Genomic DNA, 20,543 nt, shown 5'->3' with positions numbered 1-20,543 from the left:
GAGGAAGAAGGAGTTCCAAAGAAAGATGGATTTTTAATACTGTAAATTTGTTCTCTGCTTCTTAAGTCACTTTGTCATACAAGTGGCATGCCAGATCAACCAACTTCTGGATCTGCAGCATTGCATTTTAATGAGCTAATTTGTAAGTTGATTTTAATGAGTTCATTTAAATTCCTGAGCTGAAGATTAACCTCTGCAGGTACAGTTCTCTCACTCCTTCAGTTTTATAATACAAAGCTTTAAACAGTGCAATTGGTTTCTTGCTCTTAAGGGATTTACTCACAAAGTGATATATCAAACTATAGTTGAATCTTCAGGGGGATGCACGTGCTTCAGTACCTCTGTGCAATATATTTCCTGTATTTCAGTCTCTCCAACATGACCAGCACAGCTACAATCAGCAACAAAACCTGGTGTTATTCTTGAGCTCTAAATTTCCCACACTGAGCTAGCAGGATTTGCCAACTGTGCCTTGGGTTTGAGGAATGAGATTTGTTACACTAGGACAGGGTTTTTTTATCTATTTCTTGTGCCTCAATAAGCAGCATCAGTTTTGCAGAATTTCTGCACAAGTTTTTTTTTGTGTTTGTGAGATCCACACACGTTTTAAAGCTGAGCACAGAATACACAGATACCACCTATGATCAGGGACAGCTCTTGTTAGCAGAGCATGTACAGGACCTTCATAATCAAAGACTAAAAATAAGCATTGTCTGGAGCCAGTCAGGAGGATCACATACCACAAGCCATAGTGTTACTGAAACCTTTCAAAAACTTAAAGTGGCACGAGTGCATCCTCCGAGAAAGATAATCTGCTTTAGATTTAGAAATCTCAGCACCAGAGGATGCACTACAGCTGCTGTTCAGCTGGTTAGTTACTCTTGTTACCTGTTTCCATATCTGATCTGCAATTAGCTACCTTCAGCCTGCTGCCTTAAAGAGCTGTCTGCAGCCAGATATCTGCTTTCAAGTAGCTGTCTTGTTCAGCACTCTAGAAAACAAAGTTGCTGTGCAAGATTCAAGTCAAGTGTTCTGCAAAACCAGTTATATTTGATTTGGGAGGCCTGGGGCAGGGGAATAGTTGTGAAGAAATGGCCATGATGGTAGCTGCTGGGATATAAAGCTATCATGGCTAGATTTCTCTTTGACTCTAACGCCAGCTGATGCCCTCTAACTGGATGGGCATAATCACAGAAGCACAGAAAAACACCTTTAACATCAGTGAGTCCAACTGTTATCCCAGCAGTGCCAAGCCCATCCCTCATGTCCCCAAGTGCCACACCTACAAGTCCTGTAAATCCCTCCAGAGCTGGTGACTCCATTTCCCGGGACAGCCTGTTCTAACGCTTCACAACCCTTTTGGTGAATAAATCTTTCCAAATATCCAGTCTAAACCTCCTCTGGCACAACCTGAGGACATTTCCTCTTATCCTGTCACCGGTAACTTGAAGGAAGACACCAACACCCAAACACAAGCAAAGAGACAAAGATGTGACTTCAAAGTAGTGTTGAAATCAGAACAACACCATGCCTTCCATTCTAAAAATCCTGGTTCACTGAAGAAAAGGGGCCTCCCAAACTGTTCTTAAAGAATGTGTTCCATTGGCTTTAGGTTAGAAAGCAGAATTAAACCTTTTCAAGTGTGGAATGAGAGCAGAGAGCAGCAGTTCTTACAGTTCTCACTGACATTCCTGGTACACAACACTGTAAGTCACCTGCCAGAGAGCAGAAATGGACAGACAAAGGTAAATTCTTACATTAATCTGCCACACTGAGCCCTTTAATGTATTCACTACCAGCTGGAAGTCCCACTCTACTGGCTAGCTGCTCCTGTCCCACTACAAAGTAATGAATCTAGTGGTATCCGAGGGAGAGGATGATGACAAACAGAAGCTACAATCCATATCTGATCAAAAATACCACATCTACAGGGACATAAAACACCTAAACACCCAGCTCTCCTCTCATCCATCTGCCACGTGTGCCAAGCTTCCAGACCAGGTCCTGGTCCCCAGGAAAGCAGAACTCAGTGCTGTGCAGAAGGGACAGAGGCATGAATAACACCTCCCAGACAAGCTGCACACCACAGGCTTCCCCTGCACACAGCCCCAGACTGCACAGCTGCAATTTCTCTTGCTCCAGAATGTGAGCAGTGTTTGAGGGTCCTAGTGGTAGTTTGGAATTGAGAAGCAGCTGTGGCAAACCCCTAACACGATACCAGTGTGTGAGGCTAGAAGAAAGGAACTAAACAAGCAGCCCAAAACAGGAGGAAGGAATTTTTACACCACCCAGGCTCTAGCTGCCACTTTAACTCCCCTCTCTTTGACACCTCCCTGGCACCTGCAAGCTGCTGCAAGAAGAGTGATGGGAATCTGAGCAGAAAGCTGTGTCACACCTTGTCCCTCTGCAAAAATTCAAATCTAGCCTTTTAACCAGGCAGCATCTATCATGCTCTAATCACTGACACATAAAGCTGTGCACAGAGCTGGGATTTGGGCTCCAAAACTCACATCCCACCTCAGCTCACGGCAGCTCAGGAGGCACAGCCTGGAGAATGCAGTACCAGCTTCTCCCCAGCCCTTGCACTACGAGGAGGAAATAGTGGGAGCTTAGGGCCAGAAGCATGGAGGATACATTTGTTGTGTGTTTAAGCTGTGTTGCCGAAGATGTTTTGCTCTGCTTTGCATATGTGCCTGTTCCAGATGGTTTTCCTTGTGTTTAAAAAAAATAGGCATACTTAAAATCTACTTTACAAAACCTCGGCAAATTAACACTGATCTTTTCCAGACAATTCTTCAAATGAATGTTCTGCAAATGCCTCTTCACAGCATGCAAAGATTTAGATACGCTGAGAACCGGCTCTGCAAAGGATGCTCTCTAACAAGAGGAATTTAAGCACTGAGACCAGTTCAATTTGCCGCTTTTTGATTTTAATATGAAAAGAAATACTTTCTGCAAGGAAAGACTCAGCTTTCATCACCAGAACCCTAGCACAGACTTCACAGGCTAAACCAGTTCACAGATAAGCACTTTTCATAAACATGACACTTGTCTTGGCTTGCAGAGGTTTTAGAGAAGCAAAGAACAGGCTGTGCTGACATCTGGTGGCTTTCTCTGCAGGCAGAGTTCGTGGCAATAGGTCTTGGCTTTTCACTGCCCTTTTCTTTTCTTTTCTTTTCTTTTCTTTTCTTTTCTTTTCTTTTCTTTTCTTTTCTTTTCTTTTTTCTTTCCTGATGTAACTCCTTCATTTCCTTACAAGATTCAAACCATTATGATAAAAACATTTTTGTTTCCACTGACTGGGGGACAGTGCTGTCCTGCAGTGCAAGCCTTGCTGCAAAGCAAGAAAAGAGCCTTCGTTGTGCACTATTAGCTACAGTGTAGAAAAAGTCTCCATATCAAAGCATATTTTTTCATGAACAAATTTTAAAAAGTGTACCTTCGCTGCCACAGGAAACGCTGCTATTGCATATCAGATGAGGTGCAAACTTCACCATTAAGGCACTGCAAACCACAAGTGGCAGCAAGAAGCAAAGGGAAGTGGCTGGGGAAACGTTTGAAGCGGTGTCTGCGTCTGACTCAATAGGAAATGGGGAGTAAAGTCAATATCCTGAAAAAATGAAAAGCAACAAAAGTTGTCTACTGGGCGTTCCTGGACTCATTAATCACTTGCAAATCTGTGCCAAGCAGTTCTATGGAAGGGAAGCCAGGGAAGGGGGATCAGTTGCCAGCCAGGAAGCCTGAGCTCAGTCCAAGCTGTTCAATAAACAAAAATGTGCATTTGCCTCAGGCTTTTGTGATGCCTCCAGTCATCTGCCCACTCTGTATCTGGGATCCCATCAGTCACAGGAGACCGAGAATGAGCATCCTATGCTCTGGTTTTATCTTCTTGATCTTTGGACACTCTGGATTTCTGTGGCTGTTATTTTCCAAGGACAGGCCATGGATGTCCCATCGTGGCTGTGGGAACTCTTGGACTGCTACTTGCAGGCTCATTTTTAAATAAGTGATCTGTCAGGGGATGTTAAATACTGCCAGGGAGAGAAGGAGAAACACCACAGCTTACAATGTATTTCTGGATCACCTTTAAGCCGCAATGTTTACATCAGATAAATCAGTTAACTGTAAAAGTGGTGCTTATCTGATCTTTGAGTTCTCCTTTATGCCATTGGTCAACTCAGCTGTCCATGTCAGCAGATTTTTCTTAACCCTTGCTTCTTCAAAAGGCAACAGAACTACCTCTGGGCAGAAAAAATCATTAAAACTGTTGGATGCAGAAAGTTTAATGTGACAAAGCCAGAAAAAACAAGATGCCTATTGGAGCAGTTCATTAAGTCAGTTCCAAAATTATGAAAAAGCACCATTTTTATACCTGTAGCTCTACAGAAAGCAGCACTGCTCTGGTATCTCTGCACCAAGAGTGTTGCACATACAAATTTTGCTGTTTATTTACTTACACTGTTATGTCTTCTTCCTATTCATGATAATTTCTTTCAAAATTTTCTCTGTTCTTCTTCAGCTTTCACACCTCCTAATCAAAACTCCAGTCTCTCTGAAGTGATTCTTTTCTCCAAGAAACAGCCAAGCCTGACACAGCACCCCAGGGTTCCAGTTTGACTGCCTTTCCCTACTGCAGTGTAAATACCCAGGATAAATTTTATCTAACTTCAGACCCCTCTCTGGACATTGCTCTTTTGTTTAACAAAAAATGGTGAATGGTTCCAAGAACATCCCACTGTAACAGGAATCCTCATTAACCCCACGATGCCTAAGACCACTGGCAAAGCAGTATGACTTACCCCACTGCAGCTCTGATTAAAAGCAGCTGAAAACCAATGCAGCTCATGATTTCTGCCAGGATAACAAACCACAGTACTGGCTCTGTGATTTCCTTCTACAGAAAGAGGATTTCAAAACAACATGGGCAAAGACATCTCAGTTTTTACTGATTTATTAGCCAGCGTTGTTCAGAGATTTCATTCAGTACTCAATCCTGGAACCAAACATACTTTGATACAAGGCTGTAGCCTACCCCACCAAAAAAACAAAAAAAAAAAAGCTGGAACAGCATCTTTCCTAACAAGTTTTCAGTTATTATCTGTGGTTTTGTGGGATTTACTAGAAAGAAGCATTACTGAAAGTCACCAAAAAAAATCTAAAATAAATAAATAAATAAACACAGTAGAAAAACACTTCAGGAAGAAACCAGTTTACAAGTATGGCCATTGAGACCATTACAAAAGGCTCCACTGTGCTGCTGGAGAAAGAAGCCAATGAAGTGCCATTGCCAGAGTGAACTGAGCTCACAAAGCAGTAGTTTAACTCTTCCCTTGGAGAGAGAAGTTAATCTGGAGTGCCAGTCACATCCATTCTTGACTATTTGCAGTAGAACATTTACAGTTTTCCTCCCTGATGCTGTGGAATTGCTCTTCCACTGTACCACACTTGATGTGACACTGCAGGTTTGGAACTGTGCAAGCCCAGAAAGGACAATTGTTAAAATGTGGTGACTCTTTCAAACACAAATGCTTTAAAGAAAAGAGATCACAAAACTAATCCAAATCTGTCTGGAAGGGCTGGAGACCAAACTCAGTCATGCTCAGTGTGAGAGCCTGCATGTGCTGACAGACACCATTTAGATGCCTTGGCAAGCCAGCCTGACACACTGATGTCTCTGGTACACTATCTGTTCTTACAAAATTCCCTTCCTTACTGTAAATTTGGCTGAACAAAGATGAGATAGTCTGGAGTGCAATGCATCAGCCTGAACTGTCTGAGAAGATGAGCAAAACTTGTATCAACCACATAAATCTGCAAACATGACAGACTGTAAGAGCGCTGAACGTGGGCCCATGTTTGGGGAGCAGGCACCACAAACAGAGAGGCTGCCTGGACAGAAAAAGAAGGCAAGAGGTAAATTCTCCTCACAAATTCATCAGGGCATGCATAATGCAAAATTTTCTTTTTTTCTCCTCCAATAGCAATTCCTTTGATGGTATCTCCATTCCAGAGTGTTTGTAAGTCCTTCTTTTCTGTTTTGGTCTTCAGTGGGGATCAATTTTGGCAAACTTTGGTGCATGTGCCTGCACTTGATGGCATATGGCCTGCCTGCATTTCGATGGCTTTGACTTTAGACAAGATTTTTTTTTTCTTTTTTAAGTATCCATGCCATGTCCCTCATATCTTCCCCTCCAAGTTGTGTCTTCCTCCTTGACTTTTTCCCCTGCTTTTGCAACATCTGTGAGATTATAGTTTTGGCCTCTTTTGGTCCTTTGCACCGCAGCTCATTTCCTCACAGACCATTTTGTGAAGACACTAAATCTCCCGATTTTCTGGGTTTTTTTGGGGTTTTTTTCAATTGCATTTCATTTGATCCTATCTCCTTTCCAGAGTGTTTGTAAGCCTTTCTTTTCGGGTTCGCAAGATTCCTTTTCCCTTCCCGAAAGGAAATTAAACGAAATCTTGCGATTTCAATGGGGACCAATAGGGGAATCTTTGGTGCATGTCCCTGCATTTGACGGCATATGGCCTGCCTTTTGATGGCTTTGACTTTGGGCAAGATTTTTTTCTTTTTTTTTTTTTAAGTATCCATGCCATGTCCCTCATATCTTCTCCTCCAAGTTGTGTCTTCCTCCTTGACTTTATCCCCTGCTTTTGCAACATCTGTAGGCTTAATTTTGGCCTGTTTTGGTCCTTTGCACTGCACCTGATATAATCCCAGGCCATTTTCTTGTAGTCACTAAATTTCCCAATTTTCTTACAGCCTAAACCAGGGAGTTGTCAGTAAGGATGAAGAAAATGAGGTGGGAACAATACACAGAGGGCTCTTTGGCCCTACATCTAAAACAAAGGGAAATTCTACTTAGATACTTTGGAAGCCACACATGTCAATAAAAACAATAATCAAAGCTCTAGGAAATGGCAGGGTTACTCCTCCAGGAAGTTCTCACGGCTATAGCATTGTCAGCCCTCACCCAGAGCTCAGCAGAGATGTGTGGGTCTAAAGCAATTGCATGTGAGGTCTCATTCAATTCAGCAGAGCCCAAAAATCCTGCTAAGGCAGAGAGCCAGCATCACTCCTCTTTCAGTGAGGGGAGGCTTAAAGGCACAGTGTCCCATGTAGGTACCCCCTAAAAGCATTTCATAAGTGATGTCTACCTTATGGGACGCATGATTGTTTTCTATTATTCTTAATTTGGTCCATGTAGTAGGAAAGGCCAGCATCACCAAGAACAAACACATAGCAACAGAGTATTTGGCTCATGGAAAGCACAAAGGAATCAATTCCAGTCTTGAAGACATGTGGCTCACAGGCTGGGCCTCTCCTTGCAAAAAATGCAATCATTCAGGTTTTATTCTTAAAACTGAACCCATGAGCTTTCACTCCACTTGGAAAAATGCCCAATCCCTACTTAGGCACAGTGATGGCCTGGCAGAACTGGAGCTGCTACCCCCGTGTGGAGGTGGCTCCATGAAGTGAAGCTAGAAACAGGCGAGCTGGTCTGTGCACACAAAAGCCTCCCAGCAGACATTTGTCCCTTTCAGCATGCTAAAGAGGGCTGGAAGATAGGATAATGGAGAGCATTCACCACTGAAAAGCATGAAACACCCGCCAGTCTGCACTATTTAAACAAAAGAGACCAAACATAAAATGAGAGAAGTAAAGCTGTGACTGGAAACAGAGAGATTCTCTTCTCGAGTTCTTTAAAATACCCAGCGATTTGGTCATAAAACATTTCATTTCATTTGCAGGAGGTTTCACTTCATTTTCATTAGAAGTTAGTACTGTGATGGGATCATCCTGTGCATTCTATAATCTCCACATGCAGTTACTGTGTGCTGTGGGATCACACCAAGAACCTGTGTCACATTCAGGGATGGCACTGCCTGAGGCTCAAGAGCCAAGCACAGCAAACAAAAGAGGGAGGAAGAAAAAAGTCATTCACGTCCCCCAGTTTTTCCTCTCTCAGCCTTACCATATTGACAGAAATTAATTTCTATAGGAAGGGAATTGCACTGTTTGCAAAGAAATCCTCTAGGATTTATTGATCTTTAAGAAAAATCTCATTAAGCAGAATAAGGAAAATTTACAACAGGTATGGGAAAACAAAACAATCTCTTGGGATCTTCACCAGGCCGAAACAGGATTAGCTCTGTAGTTTCTGTAATCTTCCTCACAGAAGAATGCTAATTCCGTCTCATTTTCTAGAAGAAATAAAAAATTAAATATTTAGCACACCAGTAAATGAACCACCAACAGCCAGCTATTTAGAATTTTAGGGGACAATTAGCAACTTTATGGTCAAAGACAATTATAAATCACCACCCACTTTTTTTTCTTCCTCATAATATTTTTGAAAAATGTTGCTAGTATTAAAGAGATTGTTAAATCTCATTAAAAAACACCCCAAACAAACAAAACCACCAAGAACATGAATGTATAGAGGGAAATATGTACACAAGACCCCTCCAGATTTGTTTAACACAGTCTGCTGAATTGTAAAAACATTCAGCAAATTAAGTGATGGCATTTCTAACACCCTCAAATGCTAGGAAAGTAATGAAGCGTGATACATTCTTTTTTGTGCATTTTTCTGTTAGGAAAGGGAGAAAGAAACTTCTTTTTCTCATTAAATTAGCCTGTAGGTATAATAATTTAATACTTAGAGGATCAGTAGAATATTTTACAGATCACTTTACATTCTCCCTCATGACCCATCAAAATATGTGTCTGAAGAAGTTAATTTTTTGCCCTGCTGATGATTAATTCATGAGGCTTCGACAATATGCAAAGTGAAAGACACAAATTGGCTTCTCCAGCAATACCTTCAAATACCTCTAATTATTCACAGGGGATATGGCAGAGCTAAAGGACCCACAAAGGTTCAGAACAGTCACAATTCTTTCAACCCAGTAGGTCAAGGACTTCCTCTTCTAAAACAGTAAGTCAGCAACATTACTAATTCAGAACAGAGACAAATCTGATGGAATGCCTTCACAATTATTAAACATGAAATTCTTTAAGGCGCTGAGCCAATAAATTCCACATTCGTTTTTTAAATTAAACCTCAAGTTAATGAAGTCTGCCTGTCTTGTAAAAAGAAAAAAAAGAAACAAAAAAGAGTAGAAGGGATTTTAGAATCTCAACTAGAAAACAGATGAGACTATTTGTAATGAATACTGAACACTTTATTAACATACACCCTGCTTTAAAAAAAAACTGCAAGCATTAACTTTGCTGACTGGATAATAACTGTAATAATAATCACTACTACAGAGGCTTTCCTGAGGATACTTATCTAATGTCCTCATCATTTAGAACTCTCTAGCCCAACCCTGTAAAGTGCCAAGGGCAATCAACTGCAGCTTAGGAAAACTGTTCTGCATGTATCAGAATTTCCCAGAATTTCTAAGGGTGATTCTGATTGTTTTATTCTAGTAAGTCTTGTCCAGACTAGATGTTGAAAAGAAATAATATCTCAATAGGAGATTTCAAATCTTCTTACTGGTTTAAAGAAAATGTACAAAATTTATTGTTTTGTACAAAATGAGAACCAGTGGTACATGATTCATGATATCACTTCCTTGGCTTACTCTTTTCTACTTATTGTTGAAGGAGAAAAGTAAAATCTTCAAGATTTTACTACAAAAACCTCACTCCTAACTTAGCTAATTTTCATGTCAAGATACACTGGAACATATCCAAATTCAAAATGGCATAATGGCACATTGCATTTTCCAAAGAATGGGTTTTCCTCTTCTATCACAAATATCCTCTATATTCTAATGACTAACTGCTGTTATTCAGAAAAAAATAAACAAAAAAAAAGCTTTAAATTATTTTCTGCCCTAAATGAACCACCCCTCCCTTTGTACAGAGACACAGAACAGGCTGCTGCATTCCTATTTCCTTTCAGTGTAACATTTAGTCTGATGTTTTGACACCTTTTTGAGATCCAACTGTTTCACTGCTGTAGCTACAAACCCAGTTCAAAGGCAGATAATATATACAAATACTCATCCATACCTTTTTGAAAGAAGACAGCTTTGTTATTTCTAATTCAACATTTGGCACTGTCATCAGTCCCTCTCCTGAACTGCACTGTCTCTTATGCCTTACACAGATAAAGATCATGATTAAATTAATCTTTTGCTAACTAAATTACAAATCTGCAAGGCTTGGGTGCCAGTAATCCTCTTTTTTCTTTTTTTTTTTTCCCCTTCCTGCAGACAAGAAGACCTGGTGTGTAGTAAAAACTATGATTCATATTACAGGAACACTCAAAGACCTTTAGGAAAGGTATATTGGAACCAGAGAAAAACACTGAAGAGACATCCCAAGTCACTTAAAACCAGAAAATAAATCACAGGAAACAGGAGAGCCAAGCAACCTAGAGAAAGAAATCCCATTGAGCAGCTGGGGAGCAATCAGTGAGCAGCAGGAGCAGGAGGGAGCCTCCTCTGTGAAGCCCCTGCACTCAGAGCTCAGGCAGTTCAAGCTTCCCAGGCAGGCAGATCAGATTCAAATGAGCAAATGTCCATATCAAGGTGGAATGCAACCACATCCCCCAAGCACCCTGCTGCCACAAAGTCACTCAGCCACTTTTATGAGAAGCCCAAAGGACATCCAGGGACCATCAGTTTTATCATGACAGACATTTCTTTACATTATTACCAAAAGACATGCCCTATATGTAGTCTCTTGTCAAAATGTGAGAAATCAGGTCAAGTTTCAACTCTTTGCTATGTTCAGCACATTCTCTAAGTGATAATGCTCCAGCTTTCCTGAGCAATCTGGCTATCAGACACTGTATGCTGCACATTAAACAAATCTAATCTTATTTCATTATTCCATGCTGGTTCCACTACTTACATTTCTAACCAAAACATCAGTTTAAATGTTACTGATAAGACCAAGCAGGCACAGTACTAATAACCTATCTGTCAATCATTTAAAATTACTCTCAGCAGAATTATAAGCATACCCTCTAAAAATCACAATTTGCATTCTGATCATTTGGAGTGCAGATACCTGCTGCCCTCAGACCAATGATTTGAATAATGCTTCCCTGAATAATTATCAAGTCGTGTAAAGAGCATCAGAAATAGCATTTACTTTTCAGCAGCCTGTCCAAACACAATCAGCCAGCTATCAGTTTAATGCTACCACAAGGAACAGCATCTTCAGTCAATACAAATGCACTCCTACCTACTCCAGCTGCTTTCAGCGTGCTGTCTTCCTTCAAAATCAGTTTGTCATCATCTTCCAAACTCACTACAAGCTCACCAGTCTATAAATCAGAGAACCAGAATACAAAAATAAGAAGAATTTCTTCTGCTCCAGTCTTGTTTGACAGTGCAGAGATCTGCCTGCATCAAAGCATGCAAAAGGGGAAGAACACAGCTAATAATCTTACCTTAGATTTGTGTGCTTGGTGAATAATCTTCATGGTATCTGAAAGAAAAAACAGTGTTTTCCTAAAACAAGGCTTAATAAGCACACAACACTGAAAGTTGTACTCGGGAAAGACAAACAAACAAAGGGGGAAGCTTCAAAATCTTTTGTTATTTACAATTTTGTGTATTCTACCTGAAAGGGGAGAAAACATCTTAATCCCACAGTTCTGTGGCCACAGCCTTGAAGCAGTCAATGCAACATTAAGGTACCACAACCGACTGGGCTTCTGCCTGCTGGCTGAATTACAATAACCAACTAATGACCATCTCAATTGCCAGTCAAAACACATCAATTTAAATGCCACTTAGGGTGTTTTAACTTAATAGGTTTTACACATGCAATTGGGGCAGGACCAACAGCATTTATGCACTGTCAACTGCTACAGCTAAGTTGATAGGCAGCAAGTAATTAAGACGCGGTAACCTGATCACTTCAGATCATCCCTTGAAATTTTCCTTCTCATGTATACAACACCCACCATCCACAGCAGAAATTTCATTAAGCAAGTTCATTTTGCATGAACATCTACAGCCTCTTCTCTGTAGTGCTACACCCTCTTCAATAATTTTTATTTTACGTTTGTGTAGTGCTTTTAGAAATTAAAAAAAAAGGTACCACTTTCTCCTGGCAACAAGGGCAGGGCTTTGTTAACAGAAGGGAAACACAGGGGAAAATAACACAGTCACCAAAGCAACTGGATGAGTGCAAAGATCCAGAGGGAACAGCTTAAAGCCATGCAACACTAATAAAAAAAAATAATTGAAGACTCTGTGTTTGAACAAATCTGGAATAACACATCAATACCTTCCCAGCAAAGAAGAAAAACCAGTTCTGCTTGTCTGCTCATTTTCTGCTCGAATTTAGTTTTGTGCATTGAGTGAACACTACATGTTGCAATAGTCTGGTAAGAGAAGGATGCAGCAAAATGAACTATTGGCTCAACCAACTTTCAAATCACCAGGAGCAAGTATTCAGATGTTCAGAATAACAGAGATCACATTCCCACTCAGAAGTTTGCTTCCATTCCATTCTGGCCCACTTTGAACACTATCTAAAACATTACAAAAGGTAAGAAGCACTCTGTATTCTCACTGCAGAGAAGGCAGCCCTGGCATGTTGTAATAACTGTGGTATTAGAAGCAAGACAGACATTAAATTGCAATTACCAGGAGCCATCTTGCATAGAAACATTACAAAAAAGCCAAGCAATCACAGAAAAAATATTTTGCAATCATGAAACCTTTCTACTACAGCAAATAAACCCAGCCTGTGCTTTAGTTTTAAGCTCCTCTGTCCACTTTGATATTTCCCCTTTTCTGTAGTCCTTGTCCAGTCATATCCTGAAGCATTGTCTCAGTTCTACTGGCTCAGAGCTCCACCACTGGCACCCAGCAGTTTACCATGGGCTCATCTGAGCTATTAAACGGCTTCTTTAACTCTGTTACAGAGATTAAACTATAATCCCTTCCCACAAGCTAAATCCTCTGACTGGCCTTTGCTATTTCATCCCCACTCAATCAGTGGCAGGGACTTGAAAACTGCCAAGTTTTTATCTTGCCTTTTCTGATGATAGGTCTATCATGGCAATTGATAAGATACCACTTTCTAAGTGATTTTATGAACTACCAGGCATACTGCTCCACATTCATGGATGAAAGAAATAAAACTGAGAAGCAGCTTATGGAACAAGCTGGCACCCAGACTGCCAGCATCACTGAAAAGGTACTGTGGTGTGAAAAGGTGACAAGGTGCTAAGATAAGACTAACTCAGAAAAAGTTCTAGACCAAGAACCAGAATAATCCATACAAAGAAATGAAGAGAAAATGGAAGTCAGAAGCTTTGAGATGTGAGTTGGAGCACTGATCCAAGAGCAAAAATGTGATGGCATTATGTATGATGTTAAAACAAAGTGGTGCTGAATTCTGCAGGGAAGGAAGCTGAAACAGGCACAGCGAGAGACAACCAGATCCAACTGAGATTTCTGGCACTGCCAAACAAAACAGGAGAAAAACTCTGGCTTTTGCTGCTGAAGTCTCACTGCCCTTCCCTCACAAAAACACAGGAAAGACAGCAGAGCACTGTAGAGATAGCAGAAATGCCAAAAACAGGAACCTGGATGATTCACAGCCTGAGGGGAAGGTGAGGAACCTGTCTTTGATTTTCCTGTGTGAAAATTTTCCTGCAGTTAGCACCAGCACAGTAAGAGCAGGCTCCCAGTAACTGGTGCAACAGGTTTTAAAGTTATGCTCAGTCCTACAGGGCACAACCAGGCCCTCAGCCACCAGATATGTCTTGGGAAAAGCTAAACTGATCTCCAAGTGATGAAAGAAGCAGCTGGGATAGGCAGCACCAGGGATACAACTGAGAGCAGCAGTTCTAGACAGGAACCCCTCAAACAGCCAAAGCCACAAATGGGGTGAAGGGCACCTCCAAATTCAAACTTACACTTCCAGATGTTATGACCTTAAGTAACACATTAAAAATTATAAAAACATTCAAGTCCCTGCCACTGATGTATCATCAGTCTTAATCCCTAACTCTTTTTCTAGTTTCCATTTGCACTCTGTGTTTCACCATCAGCAAGAGCACAAAATGAAATCTTTGTTTGTTTGTTTGTTTTAATAGGCAAATAGAGTTTATTACCCTTCACATATATTAAGTAGATTTTTCACTCAGTTCTTTGAATGACCATAGAGGAAGGAGTTTGTCAACTCCAAGAACATGGGACACAGAGGATCACTTGTAGAAAAACTCCATGGGAACTTTGAGAATTGCCAAGTTTAGGAGAAGATATGTGACTGACACCCAAATTTACAAACTCCAAGAAAGGAAGTAACGCAGTCTGTCTAAAAAGTTTTCTCTATCCCAAGCAGATAAATTGTACATGTTCACAACAATCTGCACAAAAAGGAAATATAAATATAGCTTTGATAAAGTCAGCTTAAATTTCACATCATGCTATTTCATACCACCAGCTTGTATTTAAGAGCTTTCATAACTATTTGGAGCAAAGTTCCCCTGTTTCTCTGATATTGTGTAAGCTATTTAAGTATATAAGACTTGAGCATTTTCTACTTTTTTGCCTTCAGCTTCTGCCTCACCATCAGTAAATAGATACTGAAGTACATGAGCAGACAGAGAACTACAATTTCAAAGTGTTTTGTGACCACAAGCTGGTCATTAGGGTAAAGACAGAGTTAAAAGGCACTTTAAAAAAGTAATAAAAAATTAAAATCAAAACCCATCAGTTACCAATAGCAAATAATGTAAACCATGCAGCCTAATTCAAAGATTAAAACAGATTTTCACAATAATGGTCAAGTTCTGCAGACAAGATCCTAGTGGCATAACTCCAGCTACAAGAGCTGACAGAGTTGCAAATGTAGGCAGGCACTGGCACCAACATTAGTATTGTACAGCAATTATCTTTTATGTTGTAGAAATGCTGGTGTAAAATATCATGTGGTCATTTGATGGCAATTACAACAAGAAAAATAAAAACCACCTACCATACTTGTAATTTTTAAAAGGAGGAGGAAGTCCTGATCTTGAAGAAACATCTATTAAAATAAAAGCACAAAGTTAAGACAAAGTTCCTTTCTTAATTATTTCCAATCCTTCATTTTCTATTATTGTGCAATGTATGCATCCCCTGGGCAGCCTTTCAGTCAAAATAAATCTGCAACATAGGAGACTTGTTTGAGCATCAAATGCTAAAAGACAGCCTTTGGCCCAGATTCTATAGTGACTCCATATGTGAACAAGTTCATTTGAGCATGAAGCCTCTCTGAGCAAAACACCCCACGAGGACAGTGAGTCAGTGCAATTAGGGTGTGACCACAGGAGTCTGATCCTTCAGAAACCTGCCAGCAACATCCTTTCAATGGTTTGCCCAGCATCTCTCTTTGCCTTATACAAACAGCTGCCAACTGTCACCCAGAACTGAATCCTCAGGTAACCGCACCACAAAAGGAAGCCAAGCTGTAGAAAATTAACTCTTCAGCTGCTTGCAGGACACAGCCCATAGGTAACTGCAGGGACATTGACACCTGCCCTGGTGCCAGTGCTCCCTGTGACTTAACCAGGAGACTCAGAAGGCCCAGCCACCAGCGGGGTGCCCAGCAGCAAGGTGGCTGAAGCCTTGATTTCTTCAGTAGTTTAACCATTTATCTTAAACTGCCTCTTCAAAACTGTAAAGGAAGGAACAAAGCTTTTGCACCCCTGTGGAACAGGGTACTAAGTCTTGCTTAAAGCATTGGCTTTGTCTCAAATAACAGTGAGTTGCAATATTGCACACATCAAAAGCAAGTTTCCTAGCATTGTTTTTTATTTTCTTGTCCATAACAGCAGCTGTGCCATATGTTCTGAAAGTGCTTGCAGTGTTCCAACAGCATCCCAAGACCTTGCCATGCCTATCACTGTCTAGAAGTATGGAAATTGCCAAACACAAGACACCCACGAGTCCCAGGGCAATGTCCTAGGAGTTGCTCAAATATTACCTAATATAACAGTTCAAGACTTGTTTAAGCTGACTTCATGAAGAAAAAAAAAAAAAAAACAAACCACCAAAATAAAACAAACAAATTATGTTATTTTGTACCCTTTGAATGTCTCCATTGAGGTGTGTGGAAATACACCTGCAGGATTAAGGGTAACACCCTAATGATCAAGTCACTGTGTGGGCTGGTCTACAGTACTTAACTTTTAGATTCACTGTCACTTTCAACCAGGCTTATAAAAGAGAAAGCCCACAGATGAGTAAATCTGCACCACAAAGCTCAGGATGGAGACAGAAACTCGGAAACAAACATGTACTGTGAGACCACACAGTGTCAAAAACAAATTTTCAAGATTCTTTTTTCTCACAAATAGCAAACAGACTTGCATTCCCACATTCCACATATTTGCATAGTTAGGCTCAAAGACTTTCTAAATTCTATTAATTTATTCCTATTAATTGATGAATATTTGCCTGACAGCACCCCTCAAGGAGCCTGAGGCACTGAGCCAAATGCAGTAATGCCTTTGTTTCTTTTAGACTCAATGTGGGTGTTGGGGAAGATGAAACAGGAAAGCCTTATAAATATGATTGCCTGGCAAAAGATTTTGAGAATATAGAAACTGTAAGTGAGATTGAAATGAAAACAAGCTTTGAGATCCCTTAGTTACTGAACAAGTGGAAAACAATGGTGTGGCCAGCTGAAGGTAATCCCCTTTTGATCAAACAATTCCTTCTGCTTGCAGGCAGGTCCAAAGGTCAGAGCAGACCCTACTAGATTGGCAGATGGGGTCCAAAGATTAGTTTTTAGGGTTTAAAATGTAACGCATTATGGTAATGTAGTGATTCTTATAGGCTGTATGCAGATGCTATAGGATTTGTATCTTGTACTAGATTGGTTAGTGAGAATCAGAATATTCAACACAGAAGAAGATTTATTGTATTGTAACAGGAACCTCACTCTCTTACCCTTTTACTCTCTCATCCTCTCTACCCCTCTCTTCTCTGTCACAGACATCTTTTATGAAAAATCCTTTCCTTACGATTTTTCCTCCTGAGAAGCTGAGAGGCCTCAGGAACACAATGTAAACATTGATTATCTGCTGCTATGGAATGCAACAGGTGGATCTTTCATTGGCCCATGTTGGTTGTTTCTAAATAATGACCAATCACAGTGAGCTGGCTCAGACAGAGAGTCTGAGCGACAAGCCTTTGTTATCATTCTTTCCTTTTCTATTCTTAGCTAGTCTTCTGGTGAAATCCTTTCTTCTATTCTTTTAGTACACTTTTAATATAATATGTATCATAAAATAATAAATCAAGCCTTGTGAAACATGGAGCCAGATCCTCATCCCTTCCCTCATCCTCAGACCCCTGTGAACACGGTCACACTTCTCTCGGGCCTGCTCCAGCTGTGGCTGGCAGCTCCCAGCAGGGCCCTGCTCCCAGGCCCTTTGCAATAAACCCCAAGTTCCACCACCTGGCTGCAGAGATCTCTCATCTCTGTCTGTCCCACCCCCTGAGGCTCCTACAGTGGGGATTTGGCATGGGGGAGCAGTCCAGCCAAACCCAAGCGTGGCACACTGACCATGGAAGCTCTCCTTAACTCCAGACCTTTCATCTAAGGAAGGAAAGCACACGGGGGATGCAAACACGATTTTGGCACCTCCACCAGAGCCATCCCCACGCATTTGCTCCACAAGGAGGTGGAGGGACAGCAGCACTCGGGGCTGGAGCAGGCAGAGGAGCAGGCAGGGCTCACCCTGGCGCACGAAGGCCATGAACTCCCGCACCGTCTGCTCCAAGGGGACGCCGTGGAACACCAGGGGCCGGAAATTGCGGTGCTGGAAGGAGCGCACCAGGCGAACCGTGATGGTGCAGCCTTCTGCTGACATCAGAACCAGCTCTGAGCGACCTGGGAAACACCAAAGGGAGGAATTACCGTGTGGGAACCCAGGACATTCCTCTGGCTGCCCTGGAGGGCTCGAGCCCCTGCCCAGGGGGCTCAGAGACCCTGGCACTGAGCCCAAGACCCCTGTGCCTGTGATTTAGCCCTTGGAAAAAACAATTACCAACCTCATATGACGAATTACAAGCCACAAAAGTTTAAGCAGAATGATAGTGAATTTATCACAGGATGAAAAATAGATTTTTGGGGATTTTAGAATGGGGGTTCAGGGGGAAAGATGGAGGAATCTGGGCATGTCCAGCCTTTCTCCTTCTTCTGCTTGGCCTCCATCTTCTGCTGAGATGTTGGCACTTTTAGATTGGTTTAGAGTAGAAGCTCACTGTCTAACATAGGTGATAGGTGTTGGAAAGTAATTGTGAACATTGTACACATAGTTTTTACTATAAAAAGATAACACAGCCCTGGGGGCAGGCAGAGTGCCTCTGTCTGTCTTGCTGAGCAGACCTCAGCAGGACAGGAGAAAGAATTTTATAGATAAGATACAATAAACAACCTTGAGACTGAGAAATTAAGAGCTCTGAGTCCTTCTTTGACTGCCAGGCTGGGAAAAGAGACTTTCTAACATATCTTGGGGTCACTGTGAGCAGCAGAGATTCTGACATTACCGCCTTTCCTCTGTCTATGAGCACAGCTGGAAAAGGAGGTGCAGGCAGGCCTTGTGTACAGAATAAAACATGAGATAAATCCAACAGCATTGGGCCCGTCAGGATTTCACTGCTGTGATTCCCACAGGGAACAAACAGATCCTGCACACCACACACTCCAGTACCTGTGCTGTGCAATGCCACACCAGACTCACCATTGAACATGCAAAAGTGCCATGGATAAATGCAGCCACATTTCCCTCCACAGAGAAAAGCAAGGCACAATTCTTCCTGAGAATATTTATTGGGTTTCACATTCTCTGAACCTCAGAGAAAGGAAAAGCAATTCTTATCATTCGCTGTACCTGTGTTTGTGCAAAAGTAGAATGCAATATGGAGACTGTTTACCCAAAGTGATGGTGTTGTTTCCTTGGCCTATCAAGCCCAAGTGTGTGTGTGTGTGTGTGTGTGTGTGTTTGTGTCAGGACTGCCAGCTGACAGTCACAAAATTCTCTGCAGTTGTGTGCAGTTGAAAGCTTGGCAGATTCAGTTTAGATGTAATGGAACATAGTGTAATATAATATTGAATAATATAGTATAATAAAGTAATTAATTAGCTTTCTGATAAGATGGAGTCCTCCTCATCATTCCTCCCTGCCACGGGGCTCGTCCTGTTTCGATAGATAAATGCAAGAGTGTTGTGTGGGTTTTGAGTGACTGAAGACTTCACCTGCTTGGCTCTAGGACAATGTCCTAATACAAACAAACCCAAAGACTTTTTTAACATACTTGTGTTGGAGAGAGGGTAATACTCTGAAAAATGCCTAAGCTGTTGCATAATGCTCATTTTCACCTCCCCAGGGAAAGTGAAAAATCACTACATACACAAGCAAATCATTTTCCTGGTATACTACAGCATAATTAAGGGATTTAATTTATAATAGTCAGTCTCTAGAATGGCTCTGTGGGCTTATACTAGAGAGCAGAGCCTAAAACAGAGCAGCCTTGGCAACCCAAAACCCTCTTCAAACAAGCCCATGTATTGTTCCATTGGGTTTTTTTCTCTCCACAGGAAGATAAGCTCTTTTCTACCTTGACAAGCTTCTCTATTTTTGGTGCTGGGCATCCCTCAGCTTCCTGGCCACGTGCAGCAGTGCCAGAGCAGGGACTGCAGCCCGTGTGCTCCAACATCAGCACGACCTTTGCACCTCCCATCCCGAGCAGGATCTCAGAGTCCACCTCCAGCCCTGACAGGGAACCTTTCACCCATTCATCCCCAAATGATGTTTTTTGTGCATCTTTTTGGTTTTTTCCCCTTTTTTTTTGCTGTGGGGCTATTTAAGTGCCCCACCATCCTGCAGGTGCATCCCAATCTTGGCTATTATGTCCCAGCCATAGCCTGGCAAAGCCAACTACCAATATTTTCATCAATCACTATCTGCACAACGGGGACAAAGACCTTCCACCACACAAGGCAACTTGCTTTTGCATCACCTTGGCTAATAACCCCGAGTTCCAATTCCATTTTAAATGAGTGTGTGTCACACACCACACAAATAATCAATAAACAATCAATTTTGCACCTGGAAATAACTCGATTTATACTAAACAGCAAAGATGGAGGTTTTCTTGGTGCTATTCCACATGGGCTGGTGATTTGCGGGGTGCAGTAAAGGGCACAGCATTCAACTCACTTGCTCCTAAGCAGCATGGAGGAACCCTGTGGGAACACAGAATGGGGAGTTCAATCACAAATCGCCAATTTTCACGTTTCTACTCAAACCGATCGCACGTAGGGTTGGGACCGTGCACTACCCCGCGCCTCAGGGGACAAGCAGGCAGGTGGGAGGCGCTGGTGGCGCATTCCTCTGGGACAGAGGGACCTCCCGGACCCGCAGCAACCCCGGCACCGCCGCCCGCCCCAGCGCGGCCCGGTCCGGCCGCACCGGCACCGCCCGCCCCACCGGGCCCGTTACCGCTCTCCGCCGCCACTTCCGGGTCCCGCCCCGCCCACCCGCTCCGCCAATCGCGTC

General features: G+C 42.0%; 1 protein-coding gene across 2 annotated transcripts; it reads right to left on the bottom strand.

Moving 5' to 3' along the window:
* Positions 1 to 7,640: 7,640 nt before the first annotated feature.
* On the bottom strand, positions 7,641 to 20,513 carry CUNH2orf76 (chromosome unknown C2orf76 homolog). Of its 2 annotated transcripts, XM_054278132.1 has the most exons (7): positions 20,487 to 20,513; positions 20,094 to 20,230; positions 17,720 to 17,872; positions 14,969 to 15,019; positions 11,418 to 11,455; positions 11,210 to 11,291; positions 7,643 to 8,205 (listed from the first exon to the last, which is right to left on the bottom strand). In XM_054278132.1, the coding sequence occupies exons 3-7, from the start codon at positions 17,850 to 17,852 to the stop codon at positions 8,129 to 8,131; spliced, it is 381 nt and encodes a 126-aa protein (XP_054134107.1). In that variant the 5' UTR covers positions 17,853 to 17,872; positions 20,094 to 20,230; positions 20,487 to 20,513; the 3' UTR covers positions 7,643 to 8,128. The 2 variants fall into 2 exon arrangements, with proteins under 2 accessions (XP_054134108.1, XP_054134107.1); XM_054278133.1 differs by lacking the exon at positions 20,487 to 20,513 and having other exon boundaries at positions 7,641 to 8,205; positions 20,205 to 20,230.
* Between the last annotated feature and the right edge of the window lie 30 nt (positions 20,514 to 20,543).

This window comes from Melozone crissalis, unplaced genomic scaffold (assembly GCF_028551555.1).
Source record: "Melozone crissalis strain CALT ecotype California unplaced genomic scaffold, PUWL_Pcris_2 ptg000023l_1, whole genome shotgun sequence".
In the NCBI taxonomy this organism is placed as follows: domain Eukaryota; kingdom Metazoa; phylum Chordata; class Aves; order Passeriformes; family Passerellidae; genus Melozone; species Melozone crissalis.
This window is presented reverse-complemented; position numbering and strand designations above follow the sequence as displayed.

Bases quoted from the DNA above. Each gene is read 5' to 3' on its own strand.
- CUNH2orf76 (XM_054278132.1), bottom strand. From the start codon at position 17,852: ATGTCAGCAGAAGGCTGCACCATCACGGTTCGCCTGGTGCGCTCCTTC. The intron at 15,020-17,719 runs GTGAGCCCTGCC...TTATTTTAATAG, and splicing joins CATGGCCTTCGTGCGCCAGG to ATGTTTCTTCAAGATCAGGA. The intron at 8,206-11,209 runs GTAGGAGTGCAT...TATTTCTTCTAG, and splicing joins GCTGAAAGCAGCTGGAGTAG to AAAATGAGACGGAATTAGCA.